Source organism: Cebidichthys violaceus, unplaced genomic scaffold, assembly GCF_023349555.1.
Source record: "Cebidichthys violaceus isolate CVI_PGR_0920_01 unplaced genomic scaffold, fCebVio1.0.p SCAF_13, whole genome shotgun sequence".
NCBI lineage: Eukaryota > Metazoa > Chordata > Actinopteri > Perciformes > Stichaeidae > Cebidichthys > Cebidichthys violaceus.
The window spans coordinates 2,710,949-2,731,271 of NW_027176296.1; the positions used below are offsets into that span (position 1 = coordinate 2,710,949).

The following is a 20,323-nucleotide window of genomic DNA, read 5'->3' on the forward strand; positions in this document are numbered from 1 at the left end:
GCGCAAATTAAGAAGCACAATGGTTGCAACAATTGTCAGGCTCTGTATCTAGTAGCTGCAGCTTAGAGATACTCTCCTCTCTCTCCTGTATGGTGACCGTTCCTCTTCACAGTTTTGTTCAGCTTTTTAAAAGACTTTACTTGCTTTACTTCTTCCCAGTTTGTGCCACAGTGACTCAGACTGCATGTATGTATCATTGCCTTACACTTTTATTGCGTATGTTTCCTTCTCTTTTTTTGCCCTATTTCCCTAAAACAATAGCATCTTTTAACTGGCCTGGAACAGTAAAACATGCTTTTTTGAAGCATTCAACTGATTTCTAAATGTTGACTGAGATCTTAAGACTATTAAAATACACATTGCCTCCCATTACTACCCCTCTGCTCACTCCTGTGTCATCCCAAACCCATTTCTGACTTCCTCCTTGGCCTCTTGTCAACCAGCAATCATCTCATAAAATGTCTTTCAAAATTCAACATGTCCAAAGCAACACTTTCACGCCTCCTTTTCTCTTCCCACAGTTCCCCCCCTTTTTTTTTGGGCTTTCCTGTTCTTTTCCTGTCTCCACTAGAGTCTTTGGGGAGGTAATCCCCAATCAGCAGTTCCCTATTCCTTGCTTTGGACTCTCTCTCTCTCTCTTTCTCGACTCCCCTCCCTCCGTCCCTCCTCTCCCCTCCTGCTCTCTCTCTTCCTCTCGCTGGGTGCCAGAGCTCCAGTGTGAGAGAGCTCCAGTTCCAGCTGGCCTCCCCACTGCGCTGCTCAAATGGCGGACTCTTCTCTTAACAACTCCTGGCCCTCCTTCTCCAAACTCTGGATGAAGAGATGGTCCTTCAAGAGAGGTACTGGTTTTACATGTGGTTGCACTTCGGCCGTTTTCGGTTTGTCGGATAGAACAAAGGGAACACTGAGAGCTGGGAACTGGGCAGAGACAAGAGGGGGGTCATCATCCAGTTGAGGTCGTGGACTGGATGTGACCTCAGGATAAGAGGAGGTGTTAGCTGTTGTTTGCCATTTTTACCTGATTGGGGCTTGTGTTGAGTGACAGTTGCTGTGTGTCAGAAGAGGGTTTTTTTGCAAAGTTCAATGAGTCATTTCTATCCCTGCAGCTGAGTTCTGAGTGAACACAGAAATGTCACCATGCACCTATAATTGGGAAGAAACCTTTGATTATTCATTGTCATGTCATAATTTGGTGTGGCAATACTGCTACAGTAAATGTAGAGTTAACAGCCTAAATGAAGGGTTTTTGAATGATGTTTGGTGTGAGTTTACCGTTTTCCAACTAAATCCATTCAGAAAAAAATCCTAAAAGTTCACTGAAAAAAGACTGACAAGTGGAAATTTATACACCCAACTCATGCAACAACTCATCTTTTCCTGTTCATCCTTCTCTATATAACGCAGAGCTTGAATTATTTCACGCTGTCTGTTCCCATGCTGTTATCTTCAGAGGAATATGGCTTTTTTTTTTGTTAGACATAAAGAAGCCGTGTAGGACGCTTCCATTTTGCTTCAGCCGGGGTGTCTGTGTAGCTTGATGCTTTGAAACAGTAGTCGGACGAATTTCTGATCAAAGAGGATCTGTGAGATGACAGTTGTTTTGATGTGCGCTTCGACCTCAGATCTAACAGCCTCTGTATTCTGTTTTCAACAGCACACAACATCTGTCACACATGCACACACTTGCACACCATTCGGTGAATCATCCAGGTACTGAATGGTCGTTATAACCTTAATACAAACACTTATTTGAAGTATTGAATAATATATTTATGTTAGATGAGTTACAAATGTGACTTTTATCATCATCTGTGTTTTTTGTAGCTGGGTGATATATAGGGTCAGTGTGTGTGTGTGTGTGTGTTTGTGTGTGTGTGTGTGTGTGTGTGTGTGTGTGTGTGTGTGTGTGTGTGTGTGTCATCAGAATTACCTCAACGATACATAAAAAGGTGTTTATTGTACTAGTGTCTGTGTTGAAAAACACACACTGTTGACATGAACAGATGTGCTTTGTCATAAACTCGTCATGTCATAAACTCATCACTTCAATTGCAAATAATCAACTGACTATGATCATATGATGCCAGAGTTCCTCTTGTGATTGTCATGTAGCTTTTCAAACGTATGTACAGTAAGCTCTGTGGTGAACATGTGCCCTCATTTCCTTCTTTCTCACATTTGCACAAATGTCTTCCTTTTCACAGAGCTCATCAAACACAAACAGGGTCTAGGCACACAAATCTGTCATTTACATTCTGCATGATGAAAATTTGTATTTTTTAAATCTATCTGACAAGTACAATTCTCACAAACATTGTTTTACTTTTCAGTCTGAACAGAAAAAACAGCTTAAGTTACATAAATTCATTAAAATAGCTGATTTATTGTAGGGCATTTGTCGAGCCAAGTCAATTTTACTTTTATAGGACGAAATCAAAACTTTATCTCAAACAATCTGTTCAGCATATGACACCCTCTGTCCTTAACTTTGATTTGAAAAGGAAACAAAAACCCTTCAACAGAGTAAACAGAAGTTGCAGTTGTAGAATCACAATGCAGAGAAAAGAGGAACAACATTTAAAAGAAAAGAAAAATAATAAAAAAATACATGAAGTATTAGCATGATTAGATATTAAGTGGTGATGTGTTAATGTAATTAAGTAATTTATTAGTTGATAATAGTCAGTAGTTGTAGTAGCAGGCCATCCTTTGATATGTGGAGCCAAACTGTGGTGAAAAAACAGCTGACTATGACAGTGCCAAAATGGTTGTGGAGACACACACACACACACACACACACACACACACACACACACACACACCTGAGCAGACACACACACACACACAAAGCGACACACACAGATGTTTTGTCCTTGTGTGATGTATAAGCAGATATGAGAGGCCAACCATAAAAGGCTGCGGCGCCACCACTGGACAACATCAAGCCGCTGCAGCAGTGTCTGTACCGAGTGTCTGAGTTTACACTTAACACGAGGGGGATTTGGACGCAAACAAAATCCTCCTCCAGCGAGGACACTGCCATCCCCGCAGCCTCAAGGGGTGATTTAGTAATATAGAAAATAGATCTACAGTGTGTCTGTCTGTGTGTTTATGTGAGAGCATCTCTGGCTGTGGAGTGGATGCTGCTGGTTTATTGCAAGACATGGTGCAGGACTCAGAGTGTGGCCTGTCTGCATTTGATCTCACTGCACAACATAACCTGAGGGTGATGACTGAGCCACACACACAGACACTAATTATAACACAAAATATGATTAGAATTATCTGCAAAAATAAAAACATTGTGTTGCAGTTACATAGCAAGGTCTCGGTCTCATTAACAAAAATGCTGGGTCTGCCTTCTAGATGTCAGAGATGAGCTTTTCATATAGCTCACAGTGGTGAGTGTGATAACGTCCATTGATTTTAGTGGCAGCCACCTGAGCACACAGGACATGTATGATCCATGATCCAATATAATGTAGATTGCACAATGGATTATATCATATATTTATATGTTTTTAAAGCTTAATCAGATTTAAAATGTAATTAGATTCCCTCAGGGGAACATTTCAAAGCTTCTATTATATTGATTTTGTGCTTCACAGCATAATATATGCTACTAGCATGTTTCTGTTTCTGTATTATAGTTCAGAGAGGCAGAGCAGCAACTCTTTCACCATTTCTTCATTGCTGAAATTAGCGGCAGCACTATACCTGTTCACACTGATCTTGGTAAATCAGAAAATCAACCTTCACTGGGGAATAGAAACAGGGCAAAATCTATTCAAGGAGATTGGAGTCAGTGCCTGTGGAGCCAGGCTGGCTTAGGGTAAGGCTCGGGTTCACAGGAGCCCTTATGAAATGAGGCTTATGTAACTTGTCGTAGCTGCGGCTCTCCCCTCCTCAAAAGGGCATGGTGCGGCTGAAACCCTAACAGTGAACATGACTTACTCAGACACTTTAAAAGACTTTTCAGACACCACGAGACACTGATACGTTTTTTCATTTATGCGAAAAGTAAGAAATGTTATAATAGCACTTTTAACCTCAAATATGGGATACCAAGCGTCATACTGTACAGTTCCTTCATATAGCATGTATTTACTGTTACATTATTTACCACAGGCAAGCAGCTTCTCGGGGCTGCTGAAAGCTCAGTAAGAGAATAATCTCCAGCTCTCCACCACTGATATGGAGACTACTGCTGGCTCATCATGCAGTTTGCAATGATGGCAGTGGTTTGTGGCATCATGTGAATCCAGGAATCTGTTTATGCAATGGAAACGTAAAGGAGCTTTTGGTGAGAGGATGGAGCAACGGGGCTGTAACTGAGCTTTCCTTCTATCACTGAAGTTGATTACACAGGTGTTGTGCAGCTGCTGAAATCAGCCACGTCTGCCTTTTTTGTGTTCTTTTTCTCCTCATGGTACTGTTGAAGTTTTTGAGTTTTCGGGAAATGTTTATAACTCAGGGACATCACGTCCATTATCTTTCAGCTTCAGAGTGCAAGCCATGTAGTCAGCCCTGTGGGCCTCCCAGTGCCCAGCTCAGTATCCAGTCTCATGCTCCCAGCAGGACAGGATCCTCCTCCTCCTCACTATCCCCTGCCTCTATCACTGAGGATGTCTTCTTTGGTAGCATCAATAAAGACCAGGTAAAGCTCTTTAATCTTGATTTGGATCATTTTCAATTCAGCTGCATGGCTGTGGGGATGGGAAATTCTGTCAGACTAAAATATGTCAATATTTTTCGCAACATTTGGTTCGGACATTCATCTCCCTATGGGATGTATCACAATAACTTTGATCATTTGACCGTTTTTAGATTATGTCCAAGACGTGCAAAACTGACATTCCTATCAACATCAGCTGTACTTGTACTTGTGTTTATAGCTGATTAGCAAATGTTAGCATGCCTTTTAAATAAGCATAATACCTGCCAAAGATTAGCAATGTTTGCATTGTCATTGTGAGCTTGTATTAAGCTGAAAAAGATGTTAAAGAAATACAAAATTAAAAAGTACAGCCTCACAGAGCTGCTAGCATGGAAATAGACTCACTTGAGTTACATGAATTTTGGATTGGAGCTGATGTTTAGAATGTCTTTACCTCTTCTTTGTTCTCCCTGTCTCTCCCCTGCTTTTAAATCCTACACTTTTCTGCCTCCTTTACTGATTTGCAGGATGCCTGTTCAGTAGTCAGCGACTATGACTGCCCCTGTGCGGAGGTGAACAGCAGTCTGGAGGACCTGCTGGGCCTCAGCTCTTCCCTCAGAGACTCTGAGTACTTTAAAGACCTGGAAGGAGTGATACCGACTGCACAGGCGACTGCATCCACATCAACCACAGTCACAGAGAGCAAAACCCTAACTGTTGGCCTCCAGGTGTCCCTAAACTCACACAGTCCTGCCATCAACCAAACTGTGCAGAGCACACACTCCGCTCAGGTCAATGCACCATCTTCTTCCCCCTTCTATATACACCCTGCAGAGGAACCTCATCAAAACTTTGTGGTCACTCAGCTTAGTCCAAAGTTATTGCCAGGTTGTATCATTGACAGCTGTGATTCCTTAGGCCCTGCTGTAGGGCTTAGCTTGACAATTAATCTGAATGGACTGTTGGGATCAATGGAAACAGCAAAAGGAATAACAGGATCAGAAGTAGAGGAAGTAAAGGAGCAACCCACTATGGAGTTAGACGGAGAGCCAGACCTGGACAGCTTTCCTATTCTGGTCAGATCCATGTCAACGTCTCGGAGGCACAGCTGGGGTGTCCCTGTGTCCCCCATCAACCTGGGGAGGAGGTAAGATGGATAGATGTTTGTAAAGGATGGAGAGAATTGAAGAGAACAATCTCATAAGGATAAATACAATTCCACCCAAACCGATCAAATCTAAAGTCCTTTATATGTTTTAGCTGAGCTCAGTGTTTCTGGTGGTTTAGTTGGTTGTTCTTTCACAGCCTCTAAAATAATGCAGTCAGGGCTACTTTTGGGTGAGAATATAACCGGTGCACCAAAATACTTAATGAAAGTGAAACCAGAAAACAACACACAAATAAACTCATAGAGAGTACCATAGAGTGTCTCGCTTAAATGTTTTGTGTGGTTAATAGATACTTTTCACTGAACCCTCTGCTGTGTGTGTGTTTGTTGCTATGCTATGCTGTGCTGCCAGACTGAGTCTGGATACCATGGCCATGGACAGCGATGGAGAGAGAGAGGATGATGAAGAGGGAGAGAAGGGTCTCTTCCAGTCCACCCAGCCGCAGACCTCCAGCTGCACAGCATGTCCTGGAGAGAAGACAGATGGCTTCAGGCTGAGGATCCCCTGTCCAAGAGCCAGAGTCACTAGCATGGTAATAAAGCAATGGTGACACATTATACAGATTATTGTCAACAAATCTTAAGACCAAAACGCCAGCTCCATACCCATTGGTTTCCATTGAATACTGATACATAGTTAAAAAAAGGTCACAGCACACATATACTTTAATTTTAAATAAAAAGGATAAGTCATTTCCTAAACGTTTTTTGCAAATGTTGCTCTGACAGGAGAGGATATAGTGCATTTGTTGGGGACTATTTTCAACCGTGGATTAATACACATGTATTGCTCTCGTGATTATTTACAGCAACGGGACAGTGTATGTGGGATTGACTCAAAATAAACTACAGTGTGTGTGTGTTCATGGTAATGAAGGGCAACAGTGTTTTAATATTTTTTGGACAACAACAGAACTCTGACAAGATATATCAGGCTTTTGCCAAACAGATGATACAGATCAAATCATTGCTGTTGTTCTTTCATGCGATTTGCTGACAATAAGAGAACTCTAGATAATCCCCAGATGTATCCTTTAACGGAACAAGGCTGATGGTTCGATGGTTGGCCACAGCTTGGATATATGACACTAAATAACAAAGGGCAGAGTCTTTATGATATGTGCACAATTATAAAAAATAACTAAAACAAGTGTTGCAACCTAAATTGCCAACTCATAAAGGCCGCTGTAGGTGAAAGTTATCATGCTAAGTGTTTCAGCTGTATATTGGGGGGTGGAGGTAAAACAGATCAAATGTGCACGTGATGTACATGTGTGTTTACCTTTCAATGCTTTCAGGCCGGTGGTGTGCCTGGCAGGCATCTGTACTCCCGTTCAGAGATCCTCGCCACAGATGAATGTTCCCGTGCTGCGCACATTTCTCGTGTTGTGCAGACTTCCAAACAGGCCGCAAGGGCAGCAGGAGGTGGGGCAGAGCTTTTGTACACGTAGAGTACATGTTAATTTATGTGTTTTGCACTCAGCAGGCAGCCGTTTTCATCATATTTGACCTTTTCATCTTTCTCTTCTGCAGCAGAGGAGTTTGACCCTGAAGAAAACTTACATTATACTGAAGGACACAGCCACATGTAAGCCTAACCATCAATTACATCTCCAGCTTGGGTTAGGCTATACACCCCTTTATGACTCGCAATATGTGGTGGAATATCGATTTCCTTTCCAGAAGATGCCTCAAACTGACTGGCAGCTCAGGTTTAATGATGCTTGAAAGAAAGAAAAAGAAGATAGTTTGATCCACAGGAGGCAACTTTTGATCACTTGTGTCCTGTAAATTATACCAATTGCTTTTGAATGGTTCAGTACAATAGTTCACATACTGTCCTGTAGTTGTAAATTGTTATAGTCTGGTACTCCCACATAACGGGGGGGGGGGGGGGGGGGGGGTCTTTCCCCGTTCCCTCCTGACATTTCTGCTCCATGTCATATGTCTGCAACCTCCTCCTCCCACAGTCCTCTTGCCCAGCTCCTTAGATGGCCCCTTAGCATGGGTGTGTGTGTGTGTGTGTGTGTGTGTGTGTGTGTGTGTGTGTGTGTGTATGTGCGCTCTTGCGATCGTGTGGACGCAGCAGACAAGGGAGGATTCTTCCCTAAATCAGTTTGACACCTAGCTCCCAGCAGTCTCGCCCTCTCCTCTCTTCTTCTCTCCTCTCTTCTCTTCTCCTTTCCTCTCCTCTCCTCTCCTCTTTTCTCTTCTCCTCTCCTCTCCTCTCCTCTCCTCTCCTCCCCTTTGGCAGCCCCCACTCAACCTCAGTGTCTTGTTTGTCTTAGGCTGATGGTACAGAAAGTTCTGCAGGAGCTAAAGCTGTACCACGGGTAAGTAAACAGGAGAGGGAGGTCTGCTAGCTCAAATGCTCGTCCCAGTATTCAGAGCAGCAGCAGAGCCATATTATGTCCAAGGGGGAACACTGCACTGTGTGTATGTGTTTACATATGCATGCATGTTTTTGGCATGAGTGTTTGCATGTGCCTGTTTGGGCCCTGTCACAGTATTCCATCATCTCTTGAAAGAGTCTATGGAACACAAGTTTTTTATTTTTTTTTGTTCACAAAATCATTAGTTGACATTGAGCACACTTGACAATGAAACCCAGCTGTCCGAGTGAAACACATCACTTAAAAGTGCACTGCTGGCTACACCATGTTACACTCTCAGATTGTCTATTCACTTGAACTGCTTTAAACGTCTCTTATGGGATCTCTCTCCACAATCTCATTGTTGTTCATAGAGCGAAGGAGAGGAACAACAGATCAGACAGCAAAGTTTCAGGAAATGTCACTTGGTACGAGTTCCTCTCTCATGAGTAAGTACTGTCCTTATCATTGTTCCCCTATCACTAAATTCTACAAGTTTTGGTTGAAAATAGAAATGTTCACGTAACTATGCTTGATATGTTTCTTGTGTATTTGCAATGAGGCTGTTTTGTTGACCATCTATTACAGAGGTCAAAACCAAAAGGGTTAAAACATGAAGTGAAAACTGCTCTTGGGTATGCAATGATGTGGTTTCTTTTCATTGAAACATTCAAATTAATTTTCCCATCACTGCAACTGTATCTATTCAGGAAAATCGTTCACATATTGAAAGTTTTACACAATGAATTTCATGTGTGTTGACTTTCACATTGTCAAGCACAAAAGAGTGTAACCATTATGACGTATATCATATAACTTGCACAAGACAAACAGTCTTTTCTTGACTTAAGCTTTTAAAAGACATTTATAAAAGAGTTTCAAGATGATCAAATAAACAATTTTCAGTAAATATTAATGTGAGTATGAGATGATTAAATTCAGATTCTATTTCTGTATGTTTGTATTTCCTTTATTTCTTGGTGTGTATTCCATTTCTGCTCTTTTGACAAGGACTGAAGAGGAGGATGATCGTACAGAGAAGGTGGAGAAAGGCACCAAGGTGAAGAGGACTCTCAGCTCTCTGAGGAACAGGGTGACTGGCTCCTTCAATAAAGATAAGGTAAACCTATACAACATGGCGCACAATGTTGCGTTGCAATGGAATATATGAACTGATTATCATTAAAAAAAGACCAAATCCTGAGGTGTAAACAGTTCCCTGGTGTGCATGTTGCTGCACACAGAAGTCACTAATCCACTTACACAAACCCTGTTATATATCCTGCCTCTGACACGGTTATGCAACGTCATACCCAGCCGTGCAGTATGTGCCAAAGTGAAAGAGAACATGTAAAAACCTCCCCCTGTGTTTGCTTTTCTTGTTCCTCTGCAGGGTAAGAACCGAGAAAAAGAGCAGCAGAAAGAGAGGGGGAAGGACAAGGAGCGGGAGGCTAAAGAGAAAGTTTGTGGCAGCAGACGCAGCAATGGCCATTATTTGGTGCCAGGCGCTTTCTCCAGCTGTGCCACCTGCTCACTGTGCAGCAAGACCCTGCAGAGGAAGCATGGCCTGCAGTGCATGAGTGAGTAACACCACAACCACAGGTGTACACGCACCCACGCTTGTTCTCAGCCTGACACACATGCACAGGTGCTCCGCTCACACACAAACGCACCTATTTAAACCCACACTACTGCATGAATGCTCACTCACCCACTTGTTGAAGCACTCAAGCATACAGGCAAACAAACAGAGCCACAACCCCCCCCCCCCTTCCCCAAGAAACTGTAATGAATCATAACACATTCATGAATTATTCAGGAAACACTCAAATACTCTTTTTAGATATTATTATTTCTGACTTAATGTTATTTTAAAGGAGCTGTATTTAACATTCTGAACATAAATAGAACACCAAAAAACGATTTGCTATGTAAAGATATAGTGGAGTAATGTCTACCTGAGCAGAGAAGGAAGTCGTTCTCCCTCTGTGTGCGTTGTTAGCCGAGCTTCTTCTTGCTTTGTTGACAAATCCGTGCCGGCAGAGCATGCTTTTAGCGCATGTTCGTGCAAGTGAGTGTACTCAACTGGCTAACTCACGGTTTTCCCTCAGGTAAACACTGTTAGCTCTGTTAGCACTTTCACCGTTGTTTGCACTAATGCTGTTAGCCCCGTTAGCAATGAGCTGCTGGTTCGCCTTCGCCATGTTGAGAGCCATTGGGAGGCAACTGAAGTGCTCCCAATCTCATATTTTGCACCTTTAATATACTTGTTGACATATTTGTTATGAGACAGATTACAGCATTATAAAAACACTGCATACAATTTTCACTTTGTCTTTTGACAACTATGTCATAACCCAGAAAGGGATAATCACAGCATATGACATTCATCATATCGACTGTGGCTTTTCTTTTGCACGGTTCTGCTGTAAATAAGACGGTGTTCCCTTTCAGTTCCTCTTTAAATAGCATATAACCTTCTAAAGTATTTAACACACTGACAACACAGTCTGCACACTTTTTATACACTGTGTCCTTATTGTGGGTTCTCGTTTTGCACAACTCAGCTCACTTGTTTAGATGTGTTGTCTGATATATTAGCACCATCGTCTGAAAGATGTTTATGTGAATCCACAGCACGACTTAACTTTGTTGCTCTGGCTTGAAATATTCTTCACAATTCCTGTGTCTTTTGTGTGCTGCGTTGCTTTGTCTGGACCAACCACAGCTTTGTGAGTCCATTTGTGGAGTAGACCTGCACAGGACATGTCAACATCCCGCGGCTCCTTTTTTTCTGTCTCACATATGCGACTCATATGCAGCCTGTAGGCCAGCTGATAAGCCTGCAATACCTAATGAAAGACGTATGTTTGTGAGTACAGTACAGTGAACAAACTCTGATCCAAGGAGTCAGACTGTGATAGCACTTTAAAATAGCGTCAGTAATATTTTTTTATTATAATATATGTTTACAATAAATGGCTCTTATTGATTAAATAATGAAAAGAGTTTAAAGTGGTGAAATGGATGGGGTAAATTTTGTCATTACGGTATTATTGTGTATGACAATTCTTACCCCAGCATTTGGTAATAGTTCCGTGGTTGTACTAAAGTGCAGTTTGACTTAAGAAATTTGCAAATACAGTGATGTAAAAAGAAATGACGATTATCAGTGGAGATTAACACAGTAGTTTTGTAACATCCCTTAATAACATGTCCTTTAACAACAGAGCTGATGGGTGATAAGGATTAAAAAATTATAAAATGATCGTTTTTCAAAGGAATCATATCGTGATGAAATCATATATCGAGATATTGTGATACACAAATACACAAATGTCGTCTAAATTCATAATAACAAGCACTTACTAACAAAAATTTCTCAGTGATTATTTTGCCATAAGATTTCGGACATATTGCCCAGCCCTATTTGACAGCACATTTTTTAACATGATATGTACTATAAGTAAAGGTCAAAATAAGTAATAAATAGAAAATAGAAATACGCAGACATTTATCTTAGTATATATCAAAATTAGAATTAAAGTGTAATTTTTGTGATGCGATTATAATTAAAGTCAGAATGTATCTATTGATCTTCTATGGGCCACATAAAAGTGCATATTCTTTTTTTTTTTATTCTCCCACACTGTATTTCCTCATGGAATGCGGTCAGACTTGTGGCACACACCTGCTGACATTATTGTAATTCAGAGTCTTCTCACAAGCCATGTGGTCTGTTGGTGGAGAATTTCACAACACCAAAAAACAACTTTCAACAGTTTCAAACAAAGAACAAGGAAACAGAACTAGCTGTTTTTAAAATTAATGCTGTTTCAGTTTCCTCGCTCATTCTATTCTGTGGGAGACAGAGGCCATAATATGTCCAGAACATTTATAAATCATGTTCTCTGGCATGAGGACTGATATACTGTATGATTGTTTTTAATAGTGTGCCTACTAAACAATAATGTTCTGGTATATTTCCCAAAGCAAAGGGCACCACACATCCAGTGTGCTTCAGACTGCACTGCTTCTGTTAGACATTAACCAGAAACCAATAACGCATCAAGGCCTGTCTCTCTGTCTGTCCCTCGGAGACAATTCCCAATTCATCAAGCATGACTGTTTAGAGTGATAAAGTTACAAATCCTATATTTTGACACTTAATGTGCTGTTGGTACAAACACACACACACACACACGCACACACGCGTGAGAAAACAAGTGAGTGTCCCTTTAATTTGAACCAAGCCCTGTGGGGATTCAGCCGAGAATCAGCCTGTGGAATGCGTCGTTTGTATGCCAGAGATTGTTCCCAGTGAGAGTAGGACACAAAACTGGACAAAACCAAAAATGTGGGATACTTGTTGCTGTTGACATCAATGGCCGAACTGTTTTGTCTATCTTACGGACGGACGACATTTCCTTTTGGATGCAGCTGATTCAGATAAACCCGGGTCTCGTTGGGACGGTAAGAGGCAGCTACTGTAGCGATGGTCTCAAGCGGGATCAGGTGGATCACTCCCGTTGTTTCGCTCAATGGACTTTTCGGGCATCCTGGCCGCTAGCTAGGTAGCTATATGCTAATGATAGTCAACCAAACGCTTGTTAAATGTGAGTGTTATGTCGGGGTTGAGTCAGTGTCTTAAAAAAAGAGAGACCCACTTATTAAGCTTCTTCGATATTTAATTTATCACAAACTGATCCAAATTAAATTCCAGTTACGCTTAACGTAAAGCTAACTATTAGCCACTTAATGCTAGCGCGTTAGCCTGCTTTCAACCGCTTCTATTAAAATACAACAAGGTTAGTTGGGTTAGCAGTTAGCTTTAATACGCTCAGAGGTCTAACAACAGACTACATGGACTCGTATTGTGTCGCGTGTTATTGTTGCACAACGTCCCCTCAGTTGCACTTCGTGTGGCGCTTTTCAGAAGTTTGTCTTTGGCTGCAGACTTTGCACGGAGCTCAACAGGTGATTGCTAGCTTACGTTAGCTTCCAATATAACTTCTGTTATTTTACCCGAAGTCAGCTGTTGAACTGTACTAGCCTGCTCAGATGTTGCCTTTTTAATATGACGGGGAAATTATGGGTTAGTACACAATTTACGGTTGGATCGCGATCTGTCGTGTAAGTCGAAGATGTGTAACGTTATAACTGTCTCTTGTTTTCATTCTGCTACTCCCACCCCGTTGTAGTTCGCTCAGAGACCAGGCTGTGGTAGCTAAATGGCACTGTGTTATGAAACTCAATAATCCTTGATGTGATAAATGATGTTATTCTTGCTTTTCTTTTACTCTTTTTGCCTCTCTGTTCTGACTAAGCTTTCTCTCTCTGGGTCACATGGTGCTAATTGTGCTTGGCAGGTCTGCCGGTGCATAACAACCCACCCCACTGACTCTGGGTCTCACCCATCTCACCCTGTTAGCACACCACTTCTCCATGCATCACTGCTCTGCCCTGCAGCATGCCTGACTCTCAGGGCGTCTGCCTTTTTACAAGATTCAAAGTCTGACTGCCTCCATGTCTCCTGAGTACTAGTAATAAGATTTGGACTATGTGAGACTTTCACTTGGTAGAATACATCATTTATTTTGATCTAGATATACTTTTGCCGTAGCTTTCCCCAAGCTTTATCGTCTAGTATTATCTGTATGCTACTGGTGTTTTATGGTAACCATGACCCTCCTATATGGGCAAGAAATATGACCGGGGGAGAAGTTTCGCTTCACAGAGTAATCAGCCCACTGAGCCCCTGTTTCTCCTGTTTCACTAGATGATGTCATGGTTTGGCTGGCCACTTCAGGGTTTGCCCCCAAGTGTTGATGTTTTTTGCCAGTATTGTCTCAGGGAATTAGGAGTAACCGCTTGCATACACAGGAGGAGGGGATACGTAAAAAAGTAATACCTTCAAAACAGCTGTTGTGCCCTCTCTTCCTCATTTGTGGTCACAGGATTTCTCTATGAACTGCGTAGGGTGGTAGGGTGGTTTTAAAATGGTTGTTTCACGAGGTTATACCAAGAATGGTGGAAGGAAACCACAGCAAATATTAGCCTAACCTTACATTTACTCCCCCACGATATTTTAGGGAGTGGATAATAAATGTGTGCCTGGACAGGTACACAGTTTAGATTTTTGGAGAATGCTTTAAAACAAAAAAACTGAAATAGTGATACTTGTTACCTCGAGAGGTTGACAGGAGATACTTTTCTAAAACACTACATGTCTTCACAAAAAACCTCTGGAGCGAATATTAGCAGAGTACAGCATGTCTCACTTGCTTTTAACACTTCTGTACTACGCAGTGGCAAAATCAATCACTTGTGATGTGGTGGTTCACGCTGTGATCTGTACATCCTGTCTGCTGCTCTCTTAGACAGCTCTTTATTGATGATAATTCTTCAGGGAGTGCTGTTAGTAACAGTTTGGCCGCCTTGCTAGCTTTGACAGCTCGACAGAGTACAGGCGGCTAACAATAACAGGGCAGGGCTTAGCGAAGGGTCTATTTAAGCATTTCAAAATGTACAAAACGTTTTAGGAAATGGTCTGTAATGTAAATGATCAGTATGCACAATTCCTAGTCAGCACAATGAAATTTGCAAAACCACCAGTCTCTGGAACTGCAATTCTACACACACACACACACACACACACACACACACACACACACACACACACACACACACACACACAGTTGAATCTGACATTGTTCGAAGACAAAATGATAAAAGAACTTATAAAGAATTCTGTTGTATGAGTTAATGTTTCCCAGGAACGACCCACCTGGAGCTATCAGGAGTTCTGCTGATTCCAGTGTAGATAGCATGAGGCAACACATTCTCTCTGTAGAGGAAAAACTGTAGCACAGGTGATAACTTGCTTTAATCATTTATTTTCATCTTTCTATTGGTTAGCTTATTTTTCCGGAAGCCAAAGACAATTCAGTCTTATTTGTAGTTAATTGAGTGACTCACTGAACTGTGGCTTGTACACCATAAGTGTGCATCTTGTGTGATGGGCTGGTTTCCAGTCAGCAGATGTTGAGTGTGGTGGTGGTTTTGATGGGGGGGGCTGAGTGTCCCGAGGAGCCTGCTGCACACCACAGTGCTGCTCACATGAGTGAGTGACTGGAACTTATCACACCGCTCAAGAGTGGCCGAGCTGGTCAACACTCACCCACTACGTCCACCTGAGGATCTACACCACTGTGACAGTATAAAGTGGCCTGAGCTGTGCATACATACTTTTCTGGTGTAGAATTTGTTTGCTATTGCCAAATGGCAAGGTGGTCTGTACTGTAGCTGCAACGAGTCACTGCCGATACGGTCTGTGATATCAGTGAACAGAAGACACAGTGTTCTTGCTTATCTTTTGATTTATTTTTTTTCGTTAAGCAGAAAATCTTTTGAATGCAGTTTGAGTATAATCACCTACACAATTAAAACAGAAACAGCTTACGTTTGGGTTCCTCTGTGGTGATGTTTTTGCAGTGACATGGCTTTTTATTCAGCCTATCTGTTGTCTCTTATCTTTTCCCCTTGTTAGCAATGGTTTTCTCAGCCTGGTCCCAGTCGGTTTGTGAGCTTTGTTAAGATGTACTCTACTGACTTGATAGACTTTATTAGACCTTGAAGGCTTGTTGTGCATTTTGTCTGAGAGATCCAGGCTGTCAGAGAAACTGGAATTTTACATAATTAGTTGGAGCGAGGTGGAATATTTTCTCTTAGTGTGGCGACATGACTGCTGATAAGTTTGTTGGTTCTTCCATTTCTGTGCCCGTATCTTTTAAAGGTCCTTTTAAAGGTAAAAAAATCCCAAACAATCTTTTCTCAGGCCTCAAAACTGAGTGATATCTGATGTAAAGCAATCATTTCTGAAGTTGTTGTTTGCATATACAGTATTTTGTGCTTTTGGGAAAATATGCACTGCTCTTTGTCTACATTGGGATTCGCATTGGGCTTCAGTAGTTCAGTACTGCTGGACCCGACTCAAAGAGGGACACAGCACTGCTGGTGAAGATTATTCAAAAGCCAGTTTCTGTTTTCTTTTCCTCCCAGCTCGGCCAGCAGTTGTTCATTTATTACTAGAGAGGGAGACAGAGGGGGGCGGGTTTGAGATTATGAATGAAGGGAAATGATGAGTAAAGTGATTAGGGCTCTATCTAAAAGGGACAGATAGATTACACTCTCTTCTATAAAGGACATTGTATATTCACCTATTCTTTATTCCTCCTCACTTTCCTTGCACACAAACATTTACTGCATAGGAAGAAGGCTTTTTGTCATTGTTTTCATTGTACCAGCACACAGAAGGGGAAGGGGCAACCGAGGCCTTTGCTGTAGGCTTTACAGCAGCTCGTGGAAGTTGCTAGTATGGATCGTGTTTTCACTCTGTTGTTCACAGAAGTGCCACCTTTCACAATAAGCCAGATTCAAACAATCGCCATACAGCCACATGCCCCATGTAACACGGTAAATGTTACAAAATAAAGGGGGGGGGGGGTTAAACATGTTCACTTTGTTACCTGCCATAAACAATGATGCTGAGATAGTTTCATAACATTAGGACCCTTGCTGTCGTAGAAAGCTGAGCACTTCAGATAAACACACACAAATCACAGACACATGATTTTCTGTTTCTAATTTCAGGCTTTTTTTTTTGGTGTTTTCCAGTATTGACTGACCTGCTTGTTGCTGTCATCTAAAGTCTGCTTTTCACTAATGGCTGCATTAGATCAGGCTGTTAAACTCGCCGACCCTGTTCCCTCTGATCAGCCGCTATACGGAGAAGCAGCCCTTGTTTTAGTGTGCATATGTATCTCTTCGCCTGTATGCATCTGTGTATGTTTTGCATTGAGGCCATGTGCGTCTTGTCCACGTCAGCCTGGTTTTACATGGCTGGGTTGGGATCAGACTTTGCATAGTGATAACCTCCTTCGTTTGGCCAGCCTCGGCCCTCCACGAGAGGCTCATGTTGCTTCCCTTATACAGTATGTAGTCGGGCTGAAAGATTGAATTTTTTTTTTTTTTTTTCGTGTTTTGTCTGTCCAGTAGGACACAGAGTGGAGGACTTAATGCCTCTGCAGCATGTTTTTCCAAAACAACTTTGATTTGTATCTGCGTTAATCAGCAGAGATTAAATCAGTCATGTCATCTAAACTTGACGGCAGTGGCTTTGTTTTCCATACAGGGAGAAAAGTGGACAAAAAGACAAACCTCTTACTGAGATGAAGGGAGTTCCTGTGCAACTTTGTGTCTTTTTTTTGTGTAAACAAACAGAAGCCATAGAGTTACTGCTGCAGCTGAACCACTCATGGAGCAGAAGTGATTCTTTGAGTGGATAAGAATACACGTCTGAAAACAAATACTTGACTTTGTGATAGTTGAAAGCGACCGCTGAAAAAGACATGCCTGCAGGCTTTTATTTCAGCACCATTGCAGTGCTTTGTTTGAGTTCCAGCCTTTTTACTTTTACGACTGCCTTCAGGGAGCTGTTGGATTGGTTTTGAAATTTCACACTTTGTTTACTGTTTTATTTTTTTCCTGTACATATTCGATCCAGAAGCCACCACTGTTGTCTCTGTACTGTGTACTCCGTAGCTAATGCAACACTGACTCTGTGTTCCTGTCCTGCTGTGTTTCAGATTGTGCTGTGAACGTTCACAAGAGCTGCAAGTCTCTGCTGGGTGAGTGCACCAGCAGCAGCAGGAATAAGGTAAACACCACGCTGGAGCATAGAAAAACAGGGACGGAGGCTTGGCTATGGTGAAGTCACTTTAGTACAGGAGTCTCCAACCTCTTTCTCCCTGAGAGCTAAAATGAAAGTACCACCAAAGTTCTACATCGCCTACAGCAGTCTTACTTTTATGGTCCTTTAATAACATAACAACCAGGTCAGTCATCGTCTTTATTACAATCCTGCCACCGGTGAAGGGAGTTTCTGTGTTTCGTCAGGGGTTGCGCCACTAAACAATGCCTCTGTTGCGTCTTCTGTTTGGTAAACAGAGGCTGTTGTGTTGACTGTTCGTAGACAGCAACAGCTAGAAAGTCCCATGAAAAGTTGCTGTGGACTTTGATAAATGGCGACTGACAAGCTCGCACCGCAAATGAGACGCATACGTTTGTCATTTACATTTGTGGAAAAAAAACTGTGTCACAATGTAATAAGAACAATGGCAGTAATAGTAAATTGTGACAGAAAAAGTATTTGCCATATGAATGACAATGCTACATTGCAAAATTTAAATGTGTCTAATGTCACTGAATATGAGATTTCCAAGCTTTTCTGCAATTTTTTTTGGTTTTCACTATCAACAAACACGTCCTGCACCTGCAACCTCAGTTGTTGCTTTCTGTATGCAGCCCATGCTTTATGCTCTGTAGTTACATTTTGAGGTGGTACATATTAACTATCAGGGAACCCTCTATGTAGCAGCAAAGCCTCCACATGTAGCTACTGCACCACCTCAACAGAGAAGCATAAATCCAAAAGTTGTGCGTTCATTCAGGGACAGGGACATTCAAGACAACTCTCTGTCCATTCTTATGAAACTTCCTGAGATGGACTTTCCCCGCTAAGAGCATGTGAGCGGTGTTGTTGTAAAGAAAGTGTGTGCAATTTCTTGCCATTTTGTAATCTGTCACTCAGCTGACGTAAAAATGTCTTACTTAACTTTTTTCCACACAGAGAGATTCTTCGCCGAGGACTTGCTCAACAGGATCTTCAAATCTTGGTAAGCAGAACGTGCATGTGCTGATGTACACCTTGTAAATCCCACTAAGTACGTTATAGATGGCAAGATGGTTTAGTCCCCATGTATCAAATTAAAAAGCAGTATTCCTCTCTGGTGGTTTGTAGAGGATGAAACAGATGAACTCTTATGACATCTGTAGATGGACTTGTCCTCTTTCTTTCTGTGTGTGTGTGTGTGTGTGTGTGTGTGTGTGTGTGTGTGTGTGTGTGTGTGTGTGTGTGTGTGTCTGTCTGTTTGTGTGTGTCTGTCTGTTTGTCTGTCTGCCTACACACTGAGCGAGGTGATTGGCCTCCAACCGTCTGTAGGCAAAGGTGATGATTTGCCATTGTTGACAAAAGTCAGGCGCTTTACCTCTGGTTCAATTGTTTTCTAAACCCAAGATAGGTTTAGTCATTTTGTACCATTTATACACAGTAGTATTTTGATTGATTATACAGCGCCGCTCAAGGGCACAGCTGCTTCTCCGGACCGTAACAGAAATAATTGCTGCTATTTCTTTTAACATGTATGTTGTATGTCCATTTCGGGTACGGCCTTTCATTCTGTTCTTTGCATGTTAGTATGAAAATAATTGTGTCAGATTCTCCTAACAATGTTTCTCTAAAAGTTTAGATTGAAGGTAATTTGACCTGTTAAGTTTGCAGTGTGCTCTCATTCATTATCATTAAGTGGTCCATCAATTGTAACATCCAGCAGGTCCTGTTGCACGCGATTGAACCCGCAGGAGACATGAGCGGCTGCAGCAGCAGCTTAAGTTAATCTCCTGTAGCAGTTGTTATTCTACTCTGAACTGCTGGAGTCCTGTCAGCCACAACTGATTTCTCCTCTTGCTCTGCTCTGATCAATCAGTAGCTCGTGCAGGGGGTCAGGAAGAGAGGAATTGGGGAAAAGTGAAGAATCAGAAAATTCGATAACGAGCGAGATGGGACATTAAGGATCTGGGCGGGTCGCATATATATATATATATATATATATATAAAAACCAGGCTTTGTGTCATCCTCTGCTTCTAGTTTACACCAGTGAAGGCACATCACTTATTGCTTTAGCAGTAATACCTGCTGCTGATACCTTCAACGGAGATTATTGATTCTTACCTTGGAGTTTGGATTGTTGTAAAGCTCATTCTGCCACTCCTAGTTTGAGAAATTCACAATGGAGCTGGCAGTTACCAAAGCCACCACCCAAACCACGGGGGCCTTTAAAGGTGGCTCCAGGATTGCTACGCTATCCTCCTCTTCCTCCACCTCGTCGTTGGGTCTGTCCAGACATATTGGTGTTCGTGTATTGATGCACCGCGACATGACCACCTGCAGATTCTTCCGTTCCCCACCTAGATCTTGGCTAAAAAAACACTGGGGTCGACTTGGA

General features: G+C 42.0%; 1 protein-coding gene across 1 annotated transcript in view; it reads left to right on the forward strand.

Moving 5' to 3' along the window:
- The first annotated feature begins 760 nt into the window (after positions 1-760).
- arhgef18b (rho/rac guanine nucleotide exchange factor (GEF) 18b) overlaps positions 761-20,323 on the forward strand; it is a 41,225-nt gene continuing 21,662 nt past the window's right edge. Inside the window, exons 1-12 of the mRNA XM_068707367.1 lie at positions 761-839; positions 4,500-4,657; positions 5,185-5,804; positions 6,178-6,358; positions 7,124-7,250; positions 7,359-7,413; positions 8,114-8,158; positions 8,572-8,646; positions 9,209-9,317; positions 9,591-9,777; positions 17,845-17,915; positions 18,888-18,933. Of these exons, the coding sequence (XP_068563468.1) occupies positions 764-839; positions 4,500-4,657; positions 5,185-5,804; positions 6,178-6,358; positions 7,124-7,250; positions 7,359-7,413; positions 8,114-8,158; positions 8,572-8,646; positions 9,209-9,317; positions 9,591-9,777; positions 17,845-17,915; positions 18,888-18,933 (1,750 nt within the window). The 5' untranslated portion in view covers positions 761-763. The remainder of the gene's footprint in view (positions 840-4,499; positions 4,658-5,184; positions 5,805-6,177; positions 6,359-7,123; positions 7,251-7,358; positions 7,414-8,113; positions 8,159-8,571; positions 8,647-9,208; positions 9,318-9,590; positions 9,778-17,844; positions 17,916-18,887; positions 18,934-20,323) is intronic.